The sequence below is a fragment of the Pseudorasbora parva genome, chromosome 9 (genome assembly GCF_024679245.1).
Source record: "Pseudorasbora parva isolate DD20220531a chromosome 9, ASM2467924v1, whole genome shotgun sequence".
Classification (NCBI taxonomy): domain Eukaryota; kingdom Metazoa; phylum Chordata; class Actinopteri; order Cypriniformes; family Gobionidae; genus Pseudorasbora; species Pseudorasbora parva.
This window is the reverse complement of record NC_090180.1, coordinates 37,504,962-37,525,180: the sequence shown is the minus strand read 5'-3', so window position 1 is coordinate 37,525,180 and position 20,219 is coordinate 37,504,962. Positions and strand designations below refer to the sequence as shown.

At 37.2% G+C, this 20,219-nt stretch overlaps 1 protein-coding gene across 1 annotated transcript in view; it reads left to right on the top strand.

The window, feature by feature from the left end:
• Positions 1-7,127: 7,127 nt before the first annotated feature.
• Positions 7,128-20,219, top strand: part of hs6st1a (heparan sulfate 6-O-sulfotransferase 1a) — a 203,799-nt gene continuing 190,707 nt past the window's right edge. Inside the window, exon 1 of the mRNA XM_067452473.1 lies at positions 7,128-7,924. Within this exon, the coding sequence (XP_067308574.1) occupies positions 7,404-7,924 (521 nt within the window). The 5' untranslated portion in view covers positions 7,128-7,403. The remainder of the gene's footprint in view (positions 7,925-20,219) is intronic.

Genomic DNA, 20,219 nt, shown 5'->3' with positions numbered 1-20,219 from the left:
TTAGTAGGGAGGAAATTTCACGAATGGGCTTATTGCACAGCTACCCATCACGCTTACTACGGTTGAATTCACTGAGCTCCTGAGAGAGACCCATTCTTTCACAAATATTTGTAGAAGCGTCTGCATGCCTAGGTGCTTGATTTTATACACTAGTGGTCATGGAAGCGATTGGAACACCTGAATTCACTGATTTTGAGGGGTGTACCAATACTTTTGGCAATATTGTGTACATAAATCTTAAATCAAATAATCAAATATTCAAATAATTCCATACAAAAATGCCATTCAGACTTCGGTTTCAGTTTTTGGTTTCTTTTTTTCACCTTCCTTACACAAAACTTTCTCGAATGGCTGTAGTTAGCCATATGAGATGATTCAGGGCTTACATCAGAATTTCTTACCAACTGAATTTACACAGGCCACCATTTCAGGCCACACCACGAGTCTGGCCTGGTACTCTTTTTCTGCTGGGAATAGAGCTCCATTTTTTCGCATGCCAGTCCTGTCCATCTGAGGTAAGCAATACTCACACAATCTGCTGAAACACTCCCTCGTCTGTGTACGACCATTAATATTACACATTCAGCAACTTTGCATAAAAAAATAGCTGCCTAACTATGACTTTACACTCATTTTCTCTCCCACTCTTCCAAATTTTCAAAATGGTTCTTATATCTGGCTGTCAAAACAAGGAATTAATAACTCCCACATGCATCCGTTAAAGTTGTGCACATCATTAATTTAATCAAGGCTGTTGGGTAACTCTAAACCCAGGAGATAACAGAGCAGTTGAAGCAGAAAATCACAGTCCAAACATGTTTTTTTGGATCTGAGGTATTTTATATATAAACAATCTGTATTATTATTGCAGCATCCATGCAGTAGAAGATGACTTTGGGTGCTTTTGTCATCTCATACTCTAAAATGTGTATTTGTCGGCTTGTGCAACACACACACACACACACACACACACACACACACACACACACACACACACACACACACACACACACACACACACACACACACACACACACACACAAACACTCACACTCACAAAAATTATATCTCTAAAGGTCAGAGATGCCATGTTGGATTAGGATTAAAATTGCGTTCAGAGAAAAGATAATCCCAGTCTAAATGTTTATGATTGTCATCTGTTCAATATGATATTACATATATATTTCATTAGTGATATGTCCTAGTCAATTATTTTTGTGTGCGTTTTAGTAGGGAATATTATATATATATATATATATATATATATATATATATATATATATATATATATATATATATATATATATATATATATATATATATATATATATATATATATATATATATATATATATATATATATATATATATATATATATATATATATATATATATATATATGTATGTGTGTGTGTGTGTGTGTGTGTGTGTGAGTTCCTTGTTTGGCAATACAAGTGTTTCCTCACTTATATAGTAAAACATGAAAATGACCCACTAGTGAGGACATTGGACTGGTCCTCACTAGTTTAAAAGGCTTATAAATCGGCCAAAACATGTTTTTATTTAAATCTATTGTTTTGCAGATGTTTCTGTGATGGGTAGGTTTAGGGATAGGGGTTGGGTTAGGGGATAGAAAATATCATTAACCTGATATAAAATCAATGGAAGTCTATGTAATGTCCTCACTAATATAGTGAAACAAACCTGTGTGTGTGTGTGTGTGTGTGTGTGTGTGTGTGTGTGTGTGTGTGTGTGTGTGTGTGTGTGTGTGTGTGTGTGTGTGTGTGTGTGTGTGTGTGTGTGTGTGTGTGTGTGTGTGTGTGTGTGTGTGTGTGTGTGTGTGTATATATATATATATATATATATATATATATATATATTTTTTTTTTTTTTTTTTTTTTTATTATTATAATTATTAGTTAAAAAAATTGTTTTGGTAATGACCTTGAGATTAATGTTACCTCAAATCTGGGAAAAAATTACTATAACAACAATAACATTCCAGTGTGCTTAGATGGGCACAGTGATGCCGGGGGGGTCAAAGGTCATCTAGTAAGCAAGGCCATTTCGAGCCTGGGGCTGTAATCAAAAGCAGCCCTGTGCCCTCTGTGTATAAAAGAGAGATAGACTGTTATTTTACCTCTCAGCACGGTGCACAAATTGAAAACAGTTGCGGGAAGGTACCGCAGTAAAAGCTGCTTTCTTTCATAAAACAATTCATAACAGAAGAGACAGTTGTGGCAAACCAATATTCTCATCAATATTACATCTTGCAGCTAGGATTGCCAATTTCAACTGAACAAAATAAGGATTTGAGTTTCTTTTAGGAAAGTAAATGAATCTCTCCATTTCTTTATACCATATGTATGGTATTCAAGATTTAAAGTAATACTGCACCCAAAAATTCTGTCATCATTTACTCATTAATCCCTTGTGTTATTAATCTTTTTCATGTTAACCATATCAAAATGCTAATGTGCACTGAATTTATATGTGAAAACGACTAAATTTAAAGGGATAGTTCACCTACAAATTTAAGTTCGGTCATCATGTATTTATCCTTAAGTTGTTCCAAACCTGTAGGTATCTTCTGAACACAAAAGAAGATATTCTGAAGAATATGGATAACCAAACAGTTGAAGGACCCCCATTGACTTCCATAGTATCGAGCAAAAAAAAAAAAAAACGTTGGAAGTCAATGCAACCCATAAACTGTTTGGTTACCGACATTCTCATATCTTTATTTGTTTACAGCATAAGAAAGAAACTCATACAGGTTTGGAGCAACTTGAGTAAATGATAACTGAATTTTCATTTTTTGGGTGAACTATTCCTTTAAGTGATAAAGATGAATGCAGTCACTTTTTGGATTACTGGAATATCGCTTTGTTCCATTTGTTTAAAAAATAGACTAATTTTATACTAAAGTGCCACACACTATTACACCCATATCAGTTTAGCAAACCTAAATTATAACACCACATATTTGTAAATGTGCATAAATATTTCTAGATGAATAAACACACAAATCTACTAAAGTGCTTTGTAGAAATTTTAATTAACAAATCCATTGAAAATGAAATGCACAAGAAACTGCATGAATGACTGCAAACTGATATCACCATTTACAAAAAAGAAAGAAAAAAAAAAGAAAGAAAGAATCAAGAGCTAAATGTCATCAGGTCTGGTCCATCCAGCTTGTCTTGTTCAATAATCACCCACCGGGAAAAAACGTGATTAATCCCAGCGGTGGGGCTATTTAAGATACTGTACCACATTAGCTTGGTGTAATTTAACAATTTTAAAGGGATAGTTCACCCAAAAATGTAAATTATCCTGTGATTCACTCACCTTCAAGCCATGCTATGTATGGTATATGTCATTCTTGTTTCAAATGAATACAATCAGAGTTATAGTAAAAAATGTCCTGGCAGTGAATGGAAGACCAACATTTGAAGCCCACAAAAGTGTATCCATCCATTATAATCCACATGGCTCAGAGGGGTTAATAAAGGCCCTCTGAAGCGAATCGATGGGTTTTTGTAAGAAAAAGATCCATATTTAGTACTTTATAATGTAAATTATCTAGCTTTCAGACTGCCTTCAAAATTGAAATTACAGAAAAAGCTTAACTGTCACACTGATGATGTCGGACGTGTAGCGTACGTGTTTGGAACTGCGAGAGGCGTTACACTAGCGTAGAAATCTAGACGCACCCTAGCGGTAGCAAATCTAATCTGCCGTGCGTGTCATCTAGCAACTCTCATTACCCTTCTGAGCTGTAAAAACTAAACTCTGGTCGGGCCAATCAAATCATGTATAGAGTCGGTGGGCGGGGCTTAACACAATGACGGCAGAGTTGCGTTTGCGGGCTTCTAGTAAACACAGAAACTGCCGAAAGGCGGTCTTTTGAATCAGCTTTGACCGCGACTCTGGAAGACTTGGAGTTAAGCTTTTCTCTGAGAAAAGAACAAAGAACGGCACTGAAGTCATTCTTAAAAGGGGAAGATGTGTTCGGAGTTTTGTCGACTGGATACGGTGAAAATGTAATCTATCAGATTCTATCTATCATCTAATCTATCATTTCACCTTCGTTGCTCTGGTTGGTTGTAGCGATATCCAATTGCATGCAGAGGGAGTTTGAAAGACAACCGTTTATCCCGCCCCTCGGATTGAGCCCTGTCAATGGTGAGTTTCCAGACCAAACATCTTGATGTGGGTCTGGCTTGTCAGGCTAGCGTTACACTTTCTTCATAAATTGAATACGGTGGGCGGTCCACTAGAAGCTAGATATGGATATTTTTCTTACACATACCCTTTATTGAGGCCTTTATTAACCCCCAGAGCCGTATGGATTGCATTTATAATGGATGGATGCACCTTTTTGAGCTTAAATTTTCAGGCTCTCATTCACTGGCATCATAATTCTTGGATAAGCAAGGACAGTTTTTAATATAACTCAGATTGTATTCATCAGAATGTCATATACACCTAGCTTGAGGGGGAGTGAATTATCATATTATTTTCATTTTTGGGTGAACTATCCCTTTAACTATTCCTAACAATGGCATGGCAGTCTAATACAGAACTCTGAATAACTGCATATTATTCAGGTCAGTTGGCTCTAGTATGCTCTATTTGCAACTATGGTAGGCTGCATTGGCCCAAAGTATACATGAAGCATACTGCGCATTGAGTCTAATATGAGAAATGTGCTTGCGTGAAAAAGTTATGCATGATGGAGCCCACCATGTGACATGTGAAGTTGTTGTAACAGCAGAACAGAACCAGAAGGCAGGATGCACTTTACAATTTATCTTAGTGAAGCGACAAATGATCAGCCACAACACAGCATTTCCGTGGCTTCATTATGCATCGGTTCCTCAGGCGCAATAATCATGATATCAAATGACAGGCTTTCTTCAGGCCGCCGCTGAAGTTGTAAATAAAAATATGTTAATTTGGCTTGCAGTATTTAAGCGACCAAGTTGCAAACATCATTTGCTTGAGTTAATTTGTACAAGATCAGGGCATTTTTTGAGATATAAGCCAGGGAAAATTACTAATGCTAGTGAATTAGTTAAGTAATGTATACTCATAAGCATTAGTTTCATCATTTTTTGAAAATGTATGGATGTCAGTGAGTTTACTTAGGTTTTAATTCACCTTTCGTTTGATATGAGAGGCGAATATGATTAAGGTAAAGTAGAATTAATGGAGTAACTGTTTGTATAATACCAATATTTATAGAATTCAATAATAAATTTACCTTAATTAGTTTTGCTTGCTTCTCATAACACATTCTGAGATTTTTTTTTTGCATGCAACTCCCCACACAACAACAAAATACAGAATTTTTTTTTATTATTATTATCATTATTATTAATTTTTTTTTTCATAAGAGGCATACTAAACAAACTCTAACAAAAGCCAATGGCAATACACGACTTCAGTTCTTTACATACTCGACATACACCACAGCTCTCAATACTGCCCACTAGCTGTGGTGGAGAAGTCCAGGTTGAGTACAAGCTAAACGTTTCTCTGTGTTGATTTTATGTTTCACCGTGTCTTCAAGTTGGAGTGTAGGTTCTCATTTCAAACAAACTCTTCTTTTGAAAATGAATTATGATTTTATCTTATCAGAGGTAGACATACACATTTTACTGCTCAATGACAAATTGCCATTTTGCATGTCTATTATATATATATATATATATATATATATATATATATATATATATATATATATATATATATATATATATATATATATATATATATATATCATCACACAATTTAATTTATTACATAATTACATTTTTGGATTTAAAAATTTAATTATTGGAGCAAAATTTTTTGGAGCCAGGACTAAACGTTGGATGACTACTCTCTGTATTTGAAAACACTGCATTATCATTTTAAGCATTTTAAAACATAACATGTAGGCTATTTCGCATTGTATACCCATGTATGTTTTTTTATTCTTTCAATTGTACGATTATTGCACTTTTGTATGTCATAAATAGACATAGATTTTTATTCACTACATCTTTGTTTGTTTTGCTCTTTTACCTACTGTCAACTAGATCGATTTTATATATTTTAGTTGCGTTTTTATTTATATATGTTGTTTTTATTTAAAATGTATACTATTTTTATTAACATGCTTTTTATTAAATTAAAGTCTTATCAAGTTTATATATTTTTATTTTTAAGTCTAAATTCTAGTGGTTCATGGGGGTGCTGTTTGCTTTGTAGTCAATTTGAGGTGTTAAAGGCACAATATGTAAGATTGCTGGATACACATATCCAAAGATCACTAGAACAATGTTGATTTTGTTGACTTGTATACCTACAATATCCCAAATGTTTTCCAAGAATTTTTAAATCTAGAGAAATTAGCAATTATAACCAGGACACGGACCGTGTCCGTGCGTCATCTATCAATGACTATTTCCAGCATTACCCTCAATTATTATTCTTTTTTCTTTCTTGAAGAAACCATGGAAACACCAACGATGCTCTAATATATTATGTGTTTTTTTAGACAGATGAGCAAATGTTTGGATACTTTCATACACAGAAAACCAATCATTGTTATACAGCTCAACACATTTTGTCTTATTGTTTAAACCTCATTTTCATGATTTACAGTGAGTACCATGTTTTACCCTGCCTAATATCGATCTAGCTGCATTGTGCAACAACTGTCTCATAGTAGCCATCAGAGCGAACGCACAGAGAAGCATTAACAACTTTCAACACACTCAAATAATGTATCTAATATAATAAAAAAACAGCGCTGCATACTCATGATAATAACATATCTGTGAAATCCATGTGCCACCAAGCTAGCTTTTTTTTGGAATAAATGTCCTCTAGCTGCAAAAAATTACATATTGTGGCTCTATGGCAAATTCATGCACCTGTTAGGATCTTTTTATTTTTCTACTGTTCATTATTTTTTCCAAATATTAATATTACTTATTTATTTTTGAAGATACGCTGCCTGCTTGCGAGGAAACGCCGCTGTCGTTACAGAAATATTATAATGCAATTAGAATAGCGGGCGTTCGCTAGAAACAAAATATTGTGTCCGTTTGTGTTTGAGAGAGTGCGGAGCGCGCGCGTGTTGGGAAAGTGGGTGTCGCTGTGCACGCTGCTGGAGGAGCTTCACAGCGATGTGTCGAGGACTTTAAACACACTGTGTCATACAGTGGTGGAAGGAGGGAGATCGCACCGTGCTGGATCGTATACTGCAACACTTCTGATGCAATGAGTCCGACCGTTTCCATTCTGATCCAATGTGTCTGACGATTCACTTTCCGCGCGCGATGCTCTGACTGCCGTGTTTATATGGAGACACCCTAAAAAAACAGTCAACCGGGAAATGGTAACACATGAACCTCCTCACTGGAAGGAACATGGTTGAGAGGAGCAGTAAATTTCTGTTCATCGTTGTCGGCTCGGTTCTGTTCATGCTGATTTTGTATCAGTACGTGGCTCCGGGGATGATGAACTTCGGCTCTCCGCACGGGTACATGCTGGAAGACGATGCGGATCTCTTCCCGACTCCTGATCCACATTACGTGAAGAAATACTATTTCCCCATCAGGGATCTGCAGCGGACTGTGGATTTTGAAATCAAAGGGGAAGATGTGATCGTGTTCCTCCACATCCAGAAGACCGGCGGCACTACGTTCGGGAGACACCTGGTCCAGAATGTCCGGCTGGAGGTTCCGTGCGACTGTAGACCGGGACAGAAGAAGTGTACCTGTTACCGACCTAATAGGAAAGAGACCTGGCTCTTCTCACGGTTCTCCACCGGTTGGAGTTGTGGCTTACACGCGGACTGGACCGAACTGACCAACTGCGTGCCGGGGGTTTTGAACAAAAAGGAGAGCAGGATGAAAAACCAAAGGTGATGCTTGTACAATAGTTTTTTTATTTATTTTATTTTATTTTTTTATCGGAAATGGCTGTCTCAAAACCCCGATATCTTTGTCGCGGATGCAGTGACAAAATACAATGGGGTTTGAGGCACAGCCAGTGTGTAAAAACTTTAGTGAGTCAAGAATTGGCCCTCATCTGCAATAAACGCTACGCTATCTATTGTAATTGTCCATAAACGGCTATATTTCACATTTTATATGGGCTTTTTCATATTGAACTTGGGTTGCAACCCAATGGAAGGGCAGTTTTAACCCCGGGTTAAGCAAAGCTCCACATTTGCAAAGAGCACTGCACTGAGTTGTTCTGCAACAATCGTAAACTGCCCTGGTGCTTGCCTCATTAAATAGTCACGTCGCGTAAACTTTCGATGCGCTGTTCAGAAATGGCTAAAATGCCGAAAAGTGACAGTAAACCCGTTATTTTTAGTGATTAACTAGAAAGTATCATTTGTTTCTGAAGACTTTTAAGTCTACATGGTGACATTTCCAAGAATGGTCGCGTGCTGTTCTCCCATCTCAAGTGGTGTTGTTGACACCATACGTATATAAATAAGAAAGCTAACCCAACGTTTCTAAATGTATGAACAACACGGTGAAAAATGAAACAATATAACTCAAGATTTCCTTGGGTTTACACTGACCAGCGTTAAGAATTTCAAATGTGAAAAGCCCATTTACTGTTATGAGTTTAGTTGCAAGTTCTGTGGTTTTATATACACCAACACCACATTCACTATGCAAAAAAATCAGAGTAACTGCTAAAATAACTTTGAAACCCATTTGAAATCAGCCTTGGCTTTTACTTGTTTTTGTTTTTTTTTGTGTAGTAATTATAACATTTAGGAGAAAACAATGTTTACCATGTTAAAGTTTTGTAAAGTGAACATGGATCCTACTATTTCAGGTGGAAAACAAGACTTGCTGTGTCAAATGTTTGTGTCAGTTTCAATTTCTGCATGTTTGTGTTTTCTCCAAATGATGGAGGTGGAAAATTACTGTGTTGTAAAACAGCCCCTTGTAAACATTGTGTTGTGTGTACTGGCTGCCAGGATAGTGTCTACAGAACTCCCCACATCAGGACTCTCATAGCAGTCATGTCTTGTATTCTGGATAAGAAATGTCAATTTGACTTCATTACCTTTCTCCACTTACAAAACCCATTTAGATTCTGTTTCAGTCTGTTTTAAAGGAGTTGCTGTTTGCGAAGTGTATTATGTTTACTTTTGCAATGATGTGAAATCCATCTCAGAGCCATGCACGTAGACTGTTTTAGTTTTTAATAGGATTTTTGTGGATTAAATTATCTAAGCCGTGCAAAGTCAAATACATCAGATCAGATTTAGCAAGTAATCACCAGTCTGACTCCCATACCTAAAAGAACACAGTAGATCCGAGATACCCTCGAGTGTAAAACATCCCTCGTTTCAGTGATGCCATTACTCTTGTTGCTTTTGGCGACCTTAGGAATGCAGCACTGGTATGGATGCACATTCCTCTCCTTGATTAATCTCTCCTGTGATAAAGCCAGACAGACCACACCAGTGCTATTCTTCCCCAATTTATCATGCATGTGTACATGTTCGTTCTGTCTGTGAAATTAGCATCGGGTCAGTGGTAAAAGAGGTGAGAAGTTTTGTCATTTCTCATTTTTAATTTCTGCGTTGTTTCGATAATTAGATGGGAAATACTGGGCGTAGATAATTCAGATTTGATATGCTGCTTTGTTGCGCGGATCTAAGCACTCTTTTTTTTACATTAGTTACAGAGATTTCAAAGGACCAATGCAGGGTGCTTTGAAGGATTGAAACTTTGCATATTGCTTTTTTCTCAGAGCTGTTAAACTAAATTAAAAAGGGAGTTTTTTGATAATTAGATATTTGGTGCTTTAGAAAATTGAAATTAATACAAAAAGGTTAAAATAATACAATTGATTCGTGATGGTGGTCACATTGAATGCAGAGAAAAGGGGAACTGTTTATGACCCATGAAATCTCCGATGGAGATTTGGAATGGATTTATCTCCTTTAAACTTGTTATTCAGAAAGAAAATATCAATGAGAACGATCATATATATTTTTGTTTTAGTTGCCAGATTTGTTCAATGCAGATGGTTGCTTCACAGTCGTCAATGTTGACACCTGTTGCAGTGGTTGATCATTTCACAGGGTTGTGTGTTAGAGGTGATTTCTGAGAAACACTTTTGGAAAGTGGATCGGACCAAGCACCACAACACAATTGTAGCCAATCAGCAGTGGGGGGGCGTGTCCACTCATAATAATAATAATAATAATAATAATAATAATAATAATAATAATAATAATAATGCGTTCAATTTATATAGCACTTTTCAAGACACTCAAAGTGCTTTACATGGAAGGGGGGAATCTCCTCAACCACCACCAATGTGCAGCATCCACCTGGAAGATGCGACGGCAGCCATATTGCGCCAGAACGCCCACCACACACCAGCTGATTGGTGGAGAGGAGACCGAGTGATGAAGCCAATCAGGATATGGGGATTATTAGGAGGCCCATAATGAGGATGGAGTGAGATTTGGACAAAAAAGACAGTAAAACAGATAGGAGTGGGTGATATGACCAAAATCTTAAATCATGATATGAGTAATTTCATTTCATGATAACTATATGTATATATCAAAATAGTTATTTTTGCTTTAAATAATGTTTTTATGATATCTCAAATTTGATCCCTTTGAAATTGTATGTAAATTACATTTATTCTTACTAAAGTTACAAAAGTAATTCAGTCAAGAGCAGTGATTTTTTTTCTCTTTAGCATTAACAACAGCAGGTAAATTTAGATGCTGTCACTTTAAGACCGACTGCATGGATTCATTATACTCATGCGTTTTCTCTTATCAGTTTAGTTCACTTAAGACATAAATTACTGTGTTTATTTGCAAATACATGGTCATTGGTATATTTAACCGTTGAAACCCAGTTAGGCAGCAAAAAACACTCAGTCGAGTTCTCACATGCTCTATAGCAGTGCCATCATGAGGGTGGAAAAAATCCAAATATTGAGAAAATTGCCTTTAAAATTGTCCAAATTAAGTCCTAGCAATGCATAAAACTACTACTACTAATATATATATATATATATATATATATATATATATATATATATATATATATATATATATATATATATATATATATATATATATATATATATATATTTCTGGTAGGAAATTTACAAAATATCTTCATGGAACATGATCTTTACTTAATTTCCTTATGATTTTTGGCATAAAAGAAAAATCAATAATTTTGACCCATATGTTGGCTATAGCCACAAATATACCCGTGCGACTTGTGACTGGTTTTGTGGCGTTGGGTCACATTTACTTAAATGAGTTGTCTTTTGCTGCAAATTGCATTTCAATGGTTTAAAATCACCTGTTTTTAAACGGCCTTGCTTAAAAACGCATACAAACGATAAGCTTTCATGACCCCGTACGTCATGTGAGGCCAAACGCTACAGACATGACAGTCGAAAATCTCTACCGGTTTATCGTTTCTACTGGTATATCGCCCACCCCTAGCTGAGAGACATTACAATAGAGAAAATGTCAGAGGAATATCACTTGAAAAGATAAGTTATTATCAGGCAAAAGCTTTAGGACACATGTTAACATTATAAAGCTTTCCAGAGCTTGAGATTCCTAAGCGGGAATGCCTGAAAACGTGAGTAACATTGGTTTTGCCATGTTTCACACAACCAAGATTTGCTGATGTTATAATGATAGCTATAGTAACAGGACAGTTTAGGTGTTATTGTTTGCCTAGAGAGGCTGAGCTGCTGGTGACTAACAACCATCTTTTGCTTGTATACTCTTGTGAACGGTATTTTTATCATTTGTTCTTCCTTGTCGTTCGTTTCCGCAAAGCATTATTTTGTTTCACTTTAGCTATTATAAAAAGACATCCAGTCTTGCATTGTGTGTTCATGCATTTTGGGGGTGGGGGTGTGTTTGTTTGGGTTGGTTTCAAATATCAACAGTGTTTCTCATAAATCACTTACTACACCTTTAAAGTCATTTTATGCTTTGCCAATGGTCATTGTTAGACGATCAGCAATTATGTGGAACTTATTATTTTACATTTTGAACATTTCAGACTTATTCGTTAATGAATGGTTCATAAGTTGATTGGTTGCATTTGATATCCTCTTAATTGCAGTCTGGCTCCTTAAATATAGGTGTTGTCACGATGTGGACAATTCATTCCAAAGTTTATTAGTCACATTTGTGCAATGCTTTTTATTCTAAAATATTCTGAGTTGAGTTTTGAGATTAGGAGTCTGGGCGGCCACAGCGCAGGGTTTAACACCTGTTGTCAGTCCAGTGAGTTACAGTTCACGGAAGCCAGCGCCATTCCCACCAACAGGCAGGAAGCCATCTGACAGCTGTGCCAATCTGCATGCTTGTTAGACATGTTTAACCGGCTTGTTTACATTTAAATCTTTCTCGGCTCCTGAGACTTTGGAAGTGTTGCTCGCTCTCCTCTTCGTGACCATTAACATAGCATAGAGCTTTTAATTACACACAGGTCTTATTCAGATTGTTGGGATTTCCAGTCACATTTTCCAAATCGCATTCACGCCGTGCTGCTCCCCCCGGGGAGCTGGTGGACATGAGAGCGATGGGGGCATTTTAATTGCTTAACGAGATGTGTATCACCACATTCTCATTGAGGCACCGGTAAAGCCATCTGGCGAGTGGTGTGTGTGTGTGTGTGTGTGTTGCTCTCAGGCATGAATCACAGGGGTTTCAGATAGACCAGTGAACGGAGACCAGAGGAGAGTGGCTTCTCGTGTGGGTGTGAGGTGTGAGAATGTTTCCCGCAGCGATAGGCGTGTGCAATCAGCCACCAGCGGTTGTGTTTTTTCCTCCCCGGTGGACTACCAGGCATTGCCCCCGCTGCTCTAGACAGTATGTAATCTGTTTAATGAAGGGTCTGCGTCTGCTCTTTGACCAATAGGCTCGGTAAGAACAGTAGAAAGGGGGCCGCTGTCTGACAGACTCCCCTTAGTATGTTTAACAGTTCACCGCAAAATGAAAATCTGTCATCTTTCTGGCAGATAATAAGCATAAATTATTTTTATGTTATAGTTAAAACTCTGTAATAAAAGTCTGTAATATTTTGCCTAAAGAAATAATAAAAACATTTTAGCAGCATCTAGCGATAAATCACCCACCACTCACCCATCCCTTTCGAAGCTAGGGTAGCCAACACAGGACAAAAATGTTGTCGTCTGAGACCTCAGAGAGTAGCTAGCGCTCTATAGAGAAGTTTGTCCGTTTAGGGCTACTGTAGAAACATAGCACCGCAAAATGGCGATTTCACAGTAAGGGGACCCGCGGTGTATGAAGATTGAAATGGCTCATTCTAAAGTAATAAAAACATAATGGTACATTATGTAAGGTTGAGTTACTGCAGTAGTGATACATTCCTGAAACCATAGTTATGTATATTATATTGCATTTCTGTCAATAGGTCATCATAAATACTACACACTGCACTTTTAAAGGTGCAATGAATGGCTTGGAAACAAGCAGCATTATTCAATGTGTTTACGAAATTTCCCCTGAAACTAGAAGACAGGCCGAGATGCATAGAAAGGCCCCGCCCCTTTTTAAAAACAGCTAATAGCGCTTTATTCATATCACCGCTTCAGAGCCTTTCAGCTTTGTAAAGCAACGGATTCCTCCTAATCTCTAACAGTTTCTCATCATAATCTCCTTCATATCGCTTCGAAATACAGCACGTTGTGTAGAATTCAAATGGGTCCGATACGTTGTTTTGCGCCGACTCGCGCATATGATCCGCTCTGTGCTCACGTGTCACTGGACCGGAGTAGACTGCAAATGTGTGTACTGCAGCGGTGCACGTGTAACTAACATGAAACCCGACTTTATTAGCCTCGACTGAAAGCATATTTACACTGTCTGAATCATTCTCTATCCCATATATAGTGCACTATGTGCCATTCACCATGTCGAAAATAGTAAATGTGTGAACAAATTAAAGATTTCAGCCACAGCTTCAGCATCTATTTATAATGAAGGAGGCGGGAGGCTTCAGATTCTAGAGAGTATTTGATTGGACAGAATGAAATGAGAAGCTGAAGTGCAGCGTGATGTCATCAAAAATGTTGCGCTTTTTCCATGTTGGCGGAAGTGAGAGAAGTTTTGAATGCTTATATCTTCTAAATGCGAATTTTGTCATTGTTTTGGAGCACACTTGCTTATAGATAATGGTAAAGGTCTTTGCACACTGAGTCTGACATTTTCGTATGCGGTTTTTTTGTATTTGTCATTCAGTTGCTCTGCATTGTCAAAACACCTCTCAAAATGCTTGAGCAAATGCAGAAAACACAGAAAATCAAACCCGATTAAACATTTTTTTTTTTTCATAACAGACGAAAGACAGAGGCAGTGTGTAAACATGATTGACACAACATGAGGTCGTATTTATTTTTAACACGTGTATATTGGACTCTGTGCAAGGACCTAAAGACTAACGTATTCATGTTAAAAGCCATAAAATGTCCAATTTTGATTTCAGGAGGACTTTAAGATGACTTAAAATTATAAAAAAAAGATCAAATAATGGTGAAAATAAGCTAAACAACTAGAAATAAACGCTAAAATATTTTATTGTTTCAAGTATGGTTGTCTACAATAGGAATGTGTTGAGGTAATAAAGATTCACTGATGTACAGTATGAAAATGGATATTAATTTGCTAAAAATTGCATTTAAAGGGTTAGTTCACCCAAAAATGAACATTTTGTCATCATTTACTCACCCTCATGTTCTAAACCTGTATGCATTTCTTCTATTGAACACAAAAGAAGATATTTGAAAGAATGTTGGTAACCAGACATTGACAGTAACCATTGACTTCCATAGTTTTTTTTCCTTCCTACTATGGAAGCCAGTGGTTACCTACCAACATTGTTTAAAATATGTTCTTTTGTGTTTAACAGAAGAAAGAAACAGGTTTTGTGACAGCATGAGGGTGAGTAAATGATGCCAACATTTTCATTTTTGGGTAAACTATCCCTTTAACAGGGTAATGAAATGATTCATGTTTTTAACCAAATAAATCTCTTTTGCTGCTTTTATAGCGATACAATAGCTGTGAGAAACTGACTGAAATGAAGCTATTCTGTCGCTTTCATAACAGAATTCTCATTTACGTGTGAATTGTCTCTTTAAGTAATCTATTTGCCATGATTTCTCATTTCTAGCCGTCATAGACAAAGATAGAGTCACAGTTGGGGGCAGCCTGTTTAGGAGGCCTGGCGCAGTGATCAAGCAGACACAATTAACTTGAAATGACAAGGTGACGATGGGGTACCAGACCACATTGTCATGTTCCTGTTATACTAGACATTTATTGTGATTATTTGGGGGGAAAATGTAATTGCACGTTTTATTGGCATGCATTTGTGAGCTGCAAAGACTAATAAAAAAAAATAAAAAAAATCAGATTTGGCCTTTATGAGCTTGCCTTCAGATCATAGAGAGAGAAAGATCCGTCACCTCTGTAATTATTAAAATGGCGCATTGATATATATGCTGTTTAATGTTGATGATTGCGTAATTATAAATATGCTTGCATATGCTATCACGTGTTTCTGTTTTTTCTTTGCCTGTGCTTTGATCAGAAGATTTAGTACTTTTTCCAAACAACACCCCCCTACTGTATAGTAAAAACATCATCATCAATCGCGGGGAACAAGTGCATTTTTTAAGCATTAGTTGCAAGCAATTGGATTTGTTTTTAAGCATTTGAAGCATTAGTAATCTTAGACTTTTGGACCCCATTCTGAGTTTCTATAAATGTATTCTTCTGGGAATGTGCCCATGTGTGTTTGTCTGCATGTGTATGAATGATGAGAGAGGATTCTGGGCCGTGTGCACCTACTGTCACTTTTTTTCCGGTGTCCTGTCTATTTAAAGATATATTGCAGCAGATTTTGAGTCCCAGTCCAATAAACTGGCACAGAAAAATCCTGCGGTACTGCTGTCAGTCTTTTCTTTTAATTTCATATATATATCCACACTCATTTCTTCAGCCTCTCACTCTAGCTTTCTTTTTTTTCCCTTCTCTCTCTCTCTCTCCCTCTCCCCATATCTCTTCCTGTTCCGTCAGCGATGTCAGTGTCTAATCAAACAGGCAAGATAATTTTCCACACTGCGGCTTTATGGATATGGGGCGCAGTTTACCCCAAGCGTGACTAGAACATTAGAGGGAATGTATTTTCATGAAAGATTTACTGTAATTTATAAAATGCTAGGATCTACTAATGGACAACTGCCTTCTGTATTATGAATAACAATATTTTGTGTGTGGGACACACCCACAGATGTCATGAACCAATGCAATTTTATTAAGCCTATGTAGCCTATTGAGACCTATTAAGGTCTTTGCTAGGTCAGCTGCTTGAGTTTGAGTTTCTTTAAAATTGCTTCATTGTCAAATGATGGTACAAATTTTTTACTTCAAGCCTTCAGACTGGCTCGCTGAAGATTATTGCGCATGATGTCACAATATGTGAGGCCCAGGTCCCGGCCTGGACATCATCACACTCACTGTCTGCATACATACAGGTTGAGGAATTTAGGTGGCCATATAACGCTATAGGAGAAGAACATGTATATAAAATGCATCCAAAATCAGTCTATAATCGATCCGATTGAGCTGTAAAGGTGCAGTGTGTCATTTTTGCTTTCATTACAAACATTAATTGTTTATTAAGTAATAATTTAATTAATTAAAACATTAATTAATAATTTATACTAAATATGTGCTTAAAAATATGAATCCTCTGGGTAGCTCCAGTGACAGTATTGTTTTGGCTTTCTCTGGTTCTGAACATGGAAACTAGGTGCTACGGATGCCCGGAAGTTTTCTTTGGAATATGTTAACATTGCAACATTGGTTCATATGAACAGAATTGGATTCATTCCTAATGACAAAAATTAGTGTGTATAAACACACCATGTGAGGTTCCGTTGGCTCTCAATATTTTCTCAAGGTAGGTTTTAGAAGTCCTATTGGTTAATTTGGCACAGAAAACTATCGAGTGGGACAAATGTGTGAAGCCCAAAGCACCACTGGCGTAAAGAAATTAGCAGTAGCTCTCAAGTAGTGCTTGATTTTGGATAATGTTCTTGATACAGTGATACATTTATTGAAAATGGTGTCCTCCAAGTTTTACTGTGGGGACTAAAGAGCCGCACTGTGATCTTATAGGTTGGGTCCTTTGATTAAGAGAGTGTGTGTGTGTTGATGTAGGTCTGCCGCTCCACACATTATAGTCTGATGTGGTTAGCAGTTGTGTGATCTTTGTGGTTTGGAGGTCAGTAGCTCGGAGCTTATACAATCCTCTAACTCTCCGGGTGAACCCGGATTCTGGCTCTGGGAGCGTGAGCCAGATGGCTTGGCGGTCTCCAAATCTACTTGGAGCAGAAAGCAGAGGTTCTGACGGGCCAGTTTTTCCCGGGCCGGTAAGAAAAAGAGCTTGGAGCCAGCCCTGATAGCGGCAGCCTGACCTCGATGTGTTAATCCCATCAGATCAGTGTGGATTAAATACAGGCTGCTCAAAACCCCTTATGTGGTAATGCGGAATTGGTGCCCACCCACTGCAAAATCACCCCTTGCTTTCGGACGAATTGCTCTAAGAACATTTGATTTCTATGTTTGCCTCCAATTAGCATTTTTACTTCCATTGTGATATGAATAATACATTTTTATATTCATAATTAGATATTCTAGGTCTAGTCTGACTATTGACTAGATGATTAGCAAAGTTTACTATTATATCCCTTTTTTATTTTAAATATTTTTAGCTACAGTTAGCATGCTGTGTTTAACTTAAACTTCCCTGAAAAATTGGGCCTTTAAAGATATCCAATATGTCATAATATGTTTTAACAGCCATGCACATTCAGATGTCTTTGGGACGTCATGTCTCATATTGTGAGCCTGCCGCCATGAGTGATGCGTTTTTAAGATTCCATGGCAAATTTAAAAAAGTTGAGCGTAATCTTGGCAATGTGTAAATATGCAACTGGCCTTAAGTGTTTGCAATTATTCACATTAACATTTAGCTATATGTTTTATCTTGCTAATGCATTTAATGTGACTACCCTATACTTTTCTGTATATATATATTTTATATATATAAAATTTGTATTATAATTATACGAGGATTCCATAAGGTCAGTTATTTGGCTAGTCAATCAGTCAACCTACTGACTGAAAATATGTAACTTCCTTTCCAACATCCCTTCTAAAGGCATCAAAGTTAAAAATGCCTTTTCACTTAATTTCTATTATAGGATGAAAGCCAGTTTTCATATCACTGGCTCCATTGAAAAGCTTCTTGTTTACCTCGTTCTTTGGTGATTATCTTGGCCCATTTCTGCTTGTTGTCTGTGGAGGTTTGGTAATTGCTCGACAGCGTTCAATAGTGTTTCTGTTAGATAAGCTGTTTTTTCCCCCTTCTTTTTTCAAAGAACGTCTTGCGCTAAGAGGTGCTATCACTCACATTTCAGAGAGAGTGTTTTTTTGTCATCTGACATCTCAACTGTGTGAAGCCAAAGTGCTAACAGAGTTTATAAGTGTGTGTGAACTGATCTAGGGCAGTTCAAGGGAAGGTCATGATGGGCTGTTTTAGGATCAGCATGCTAAATTAGCCAAGGACGCTGAGCTCTAGCAAACAAAGTGCTTACCTGGAGAAGCTTCCCCTCTGTTTGTGGACTTTATGATCGTAAGCTTACATGTGTAAAGATAATACTGACCTTAAGTCCTCTGCTGTTGTTCCAGTTCATATTCAAATAATTTTTATTTTGACCTATTCTATTTCATTGTATCTTTTTGAACTACTCGCTGCTTGACCATGACACAATTGGATCTTTTTTCTTTTTTTGTATTTCTGTTGTTTTACCTCACAGCCTGGTCAGTTTCTCAGCTTACTTGCATATTAATATGAATGAGATGAAGGAAGTTCCCGGCTGCTATCTGATAATCTAGATCTTGTGGCACGTGAAGAGAAACGTGCCCTTGAGCTGGACCTAATGTCTGCACTGCATGATTGAGCGCTTCAGTGCCCCCTCTATCTCTAATGGCTTTTTAATAAACAAAGACTTGACCACCCTTCAGCGTGCCCTTTGTGTTTAGCATAAATGAATACATGATGATGAACACAGCTCTGCTCCTAATGCTAGAGTGAACGTGGTGGCTCTGGTCTTTTTTCATTCTCGCTCCTGCTATCGCTTAGTATATGTGCAGTTTTCTTCATCTTACATGCTTGTTTACAGAACACTCTTGGCCAATATTCTCTCTGCCCTTCTCTGCTTTTTACTCTCATTACTTTTATTTTTTTATTTTTTTATTCCTGTGTGATTTGGAATCTTGTTCTGATTTTCTTCACTTTCTAGTTTTGGCCAGTGTGGCTCCTGCCGAAACATTGCTGGCATTATGACGGACATTGGCTTTCAAGTTTTGTTGTGCACTGCCAGGTAAAGCCCTCGGCGATTGCACCAAATTGATTTCTGTGTGCCGTGGACAAATTGCCATGCATTGACTAATTAGCTAACATTTTTATAATTCATAATTAGGGCCTCTACTCTCCCTGTGTGAGTTGGCCCGCTGCCAAGCGTTAATTTGCAATGCCATGAATTCCGCTTTGAAATTATAAAGACTGTCAACCTTCCCAACAGCTGAAGCAGGTGTCTTCAAAAGTCCCCCTGTAGTCAATATTTCTTATCTCTTAAAACTCATCTTTGATCACCAAAAATACTTATTCGAACATTTATTTTCCTGTGAAAAAAACGTATGCATAAAAATAGCTTGAATGTAACTCTACACCCTTGCTTCCTTTAGTGTGGATCGATGAATATGCAAATTAGCCCCACCTCCACTCCTACACATAAGCTCCGAGATCCTCTCAGTCAACTTTTGCTCAAGTTAGTAGTAGTAAATGTTCTACAAAGGTATTTCTCTTTACAATGTCTGACAAATAACTAATTAATATGATTAGCCTTTTGCTTTACTACATTATCTGCTAATGTTAAGGCCCTTTCACACCAGACGCGATTTTGACGCGCGAATAATTCGCACAATGGTTTTATTTTTTGATCTGTTTGTGTAATGAGGTCTTCCTCAATGAATGCGAATGTGCTGTGGTGAAAAAAAAAAACATTTAGTTTTTTCGTTTCAATGT